This window comes from Austrofundulus limnaeus, unplaced genomic scaffold, assembly GCF_001266775.1.
Source record: "Austrofundulus limnaeus strain Quisiro unplaced genomic scaffold, Austrofundulus_limnaeus-1.0 Scaffold2, whole genome shotgun sequence".
NCBI classification, from domain to species: Eukaryota; Metazoa; Chordata; class Actinopteri; order Cyprinodontiformes; family Rivulidae; genus Austrofundulus; species Austrofundulus limnaeus.
Window position 1 is genome coordinate 8,667,106 of NW_013952404.1, and position 2,637 is coordinate 8,669,742.

Here is a 2,637-nt window from a genome sequence, read left to right on the forward strand (position 1 = left end):
GATTACCAATCTCTCCTGGGGGACCAACTCGTCCTGGTCGACCAGGTGCTCCCTTTTGTCCTTTGTCCCCWGGTTCTCCTGTAGCAGAGAAAGAAAAACAAGAGTTTTATTTCAAATATACTTCTGTAAATTCAGTTCTTGTCAAATATTCTTATGTATTCTGCATGACAATGTGAACCTTTGAGTCCAGGGACAAGAATCTGGACCGTGCAGGAGTCGTCTGCCACATGTTGTCCAAARGAACTCTGCAGTGGTAATAAACTCATCATTACAGACAGCAGCATGGTAGGAAGAACCAGTTTTCCTCCTGTCATTCTTCTACGCAGAACGGAAAAGGGAACGAGCACAATAAAGAAAAACAATGAAAGTGTTAAGCGTTTCCAATAGAAAAGAGTCCAAGCTGAATCTTTTATTCTACTAGGAATTTTTTTGAAGATGCTCGAGTTAAAGACACAGGATCAACATCAGATGCTTGTATATATCAAGTGTGGTTTTGCTGTAATAAATTATAAGCTTTACCTTTTGTTGATCTACCTTTAAACATTAATAAACAAGACATCTTCTTTTCCAGAAACATTGACTTTTAGAATCAACCTTGCTTACCTGTCGATGTATTTTCCAGACAGAAAAAGAGTTATCCCCACRAAGTAGAAGCTTTGAATGTTGTGGCGGTACTGCAGGCACATTTCATGTTCCTCCCCAAGAAACCACAGAATGTGTGTGTGACGGGACATTTATAAACATTTCACAGATAAAGTCCGAAGCAGTTGGGGCCCCGCAGATAATTGGCTGGGAAAGTAGCCGGGTGATTGATGGCAGTGAGGCCCGYTACAACCTCTGCGCTACCAGATGATCAGAATGAAATGGATGCCTTTAAAGTAACCCAACAGATTTGCATTCACTCCAATTTTTTTGCAAGTGTGTTTTTTAAAAATAATTTTATTCTTTAAAAAATGAAAAATATAAGTGTTTAAATGCTTGCTGCCAAATAGTTTTACTGTGTATATGTGTGACTATTATTCTTTGTAATTGTTTTTACATAAAAAAAATAAACAATGTGCAAAATTCTTTACATGTGGAACAAAGAAATTTGAAAATCAAAGTTTTTTTGTACTCCGATCAAAGTTTTGTTATCAAAATTTTATTGAGTCTGTGTCTTAATGGAATATGAGTTGAATCCCCAATGTTCTCATAGGTAAACACAAAAAACCAACATATATACTATTTTTACTTTTTTTTTTCTTTAAACTGCATCCAATATCRGCTCCTTTTATGTCCTAAAGCTGAAATACACCAACAATAAGGTTGGGTTTGGGTTCATAGTGACATGTTGTTTCCAGTATGTGGCCACATGAGGGCGCCATTGTCCATGCAAGGAGAGGAATGGAATCTTGTCCCAAAGTACTCATCTTAAAATTTCTTCTATTTTATACACAAAAAATAAGACATAGATAAGGATAAATTGTTTTCTTGATTATAGTGTGTGTTGTATTCACACTGAAATATATGGAACTGTGTTTCCATATTTCTCCTTAGGTCTGTAGTGTTAAGGATGACATACAGTCAGCAACTTTGACTTTTATAAGTGTTCTAAAAATGTCTAGTTAGTGTTTACATGCTGTCCATCTTATGTCAGTAATCAGATATGGTCCAGCACAAAAGCATCAGATGACCTAATTAGATTTACAAACCCTGTGGCAGCCAGTGTTTCAACTGTGGATTAAATGTCTCCTTCAAAAACACCCCCAAAAGTTTTAAATTACCAGCCTCTCAAATATTTATGACTCTCAAGGCAGCGTGTGCAGTCTCTTCATCACAGTCACTGAAGTGGTCAGTTGTTTATTTTTAATTTAGTTTCAATTTTTTTTAGATGAAATAAAATATATAAATATCAGAGTGAGTGGCATAATGTCAATTGGTTAAAATGGATGTGGCATTTATAAACGTTCAATGACAAAATAAAAAAAAGGATATTTGAAATTTAGTTGTGTTTGTTTGATTCTTTTCATATCATACACGTACAATACAGTTTTATTCGTATACGTTAGATCAGATGTCAATATGTTTAATTCCGGGGGAAAAAAAACATTATTTGTTAGTTATAAATGTGTATTGACTTATTCAGACTGTGTTGGTCGTGTGTTTTTCCGCAGAGTCAGCGGTCATAAAATCGACCCGAAACTAAATGTTCCGAGCAACACTTCAACGCACCTCCCTGGTGACGTCACAGGCGCTCACAGAGGGGCCGCGAGCGCAGGTTTGTGCTGCTGTTCATCAGTCCTGTGGTGCTGCGGAAGGAAACGCCGACAAACCTGGACAACTTCCTCCACTTCAGAGCTGTATGAGGGGCACAGCTGTCCCCCTGCACGTGAACWCGACTGAAGGATAATTCTCGTGAGTGTGACAAGTCAAACTTTTACACTTTGGTTTTTTAAACACAACTAGTATTAGCCTATACTTTTTTTTTATTGGGAATGATAAGTATTTTTTTTTATAATTCTTTATTTAAGCTAGTGTAGACGTTCGTTAACAATAAAATCAACTTATAAATGTGCATAAACTCCGCAGCTACCTCTTTTTGATTAAGAATGAAACTTTTTGTCTGTCGTTTATATATATATATATATATATATATAT

At 36.1% G+C, this 2,637-nt stretch overlaps 2 protein-coding genes across 8 annotated transcripts in view; one reads left to right on the top strand and one right to left on the bottom strand.

The window, feature by feature from the left end:
• Window positions 1-685, bottom strand: part of colec11 (collectin sub-family member 11) — a 3,023-nt gene extending 2,338 nt beyond the window's left edge. For all 4 annotated transcript variants that reach the window (XM_014014591.1, XM_014014580.1, XM_014014585.1 and 1 more), the window contains exons 1-3: window positions 604-685; window positions 179-318; window positions 7-78 (exon numbers count right to left, since the gene is read on the bottom strand). In XM_014014591.1, coding sequence (XP_013870045.1) covers window positions 7-78; window positions 179-314 — 208 coding nt within the window. In that variant the 5' untranslated portion in view covers window positions 315-318; window positions 604-685. The remainder of the gene's footprint in view (window positions 1-6; window positions 79-178; window positions 319-603) is intronic.
• A 1,585-nt stretch (window positions 686-2,270) lies between these two features.
• The window catches only part of myo6b (myosin VIb), a 38,109-nt gene continuing 37,742 nt past the window's right edge, over window positions 2,271-2,637 (top strand). For 2 of the 4 annotated variants that reach the window (XM_014014613.1, XM_014014632.1), the window contains exon 1: window positions 2,271-2,394. The gene's annotated coding sequence lies outside the window, so the exon portion shown is untranslated. The remainder of the gene's footprint in view (window positions 2,395-2,637) is intronic. The other 2 variants (XM_014014639.1, XM_014014646.1) reach the window with 1 other exon arrangement.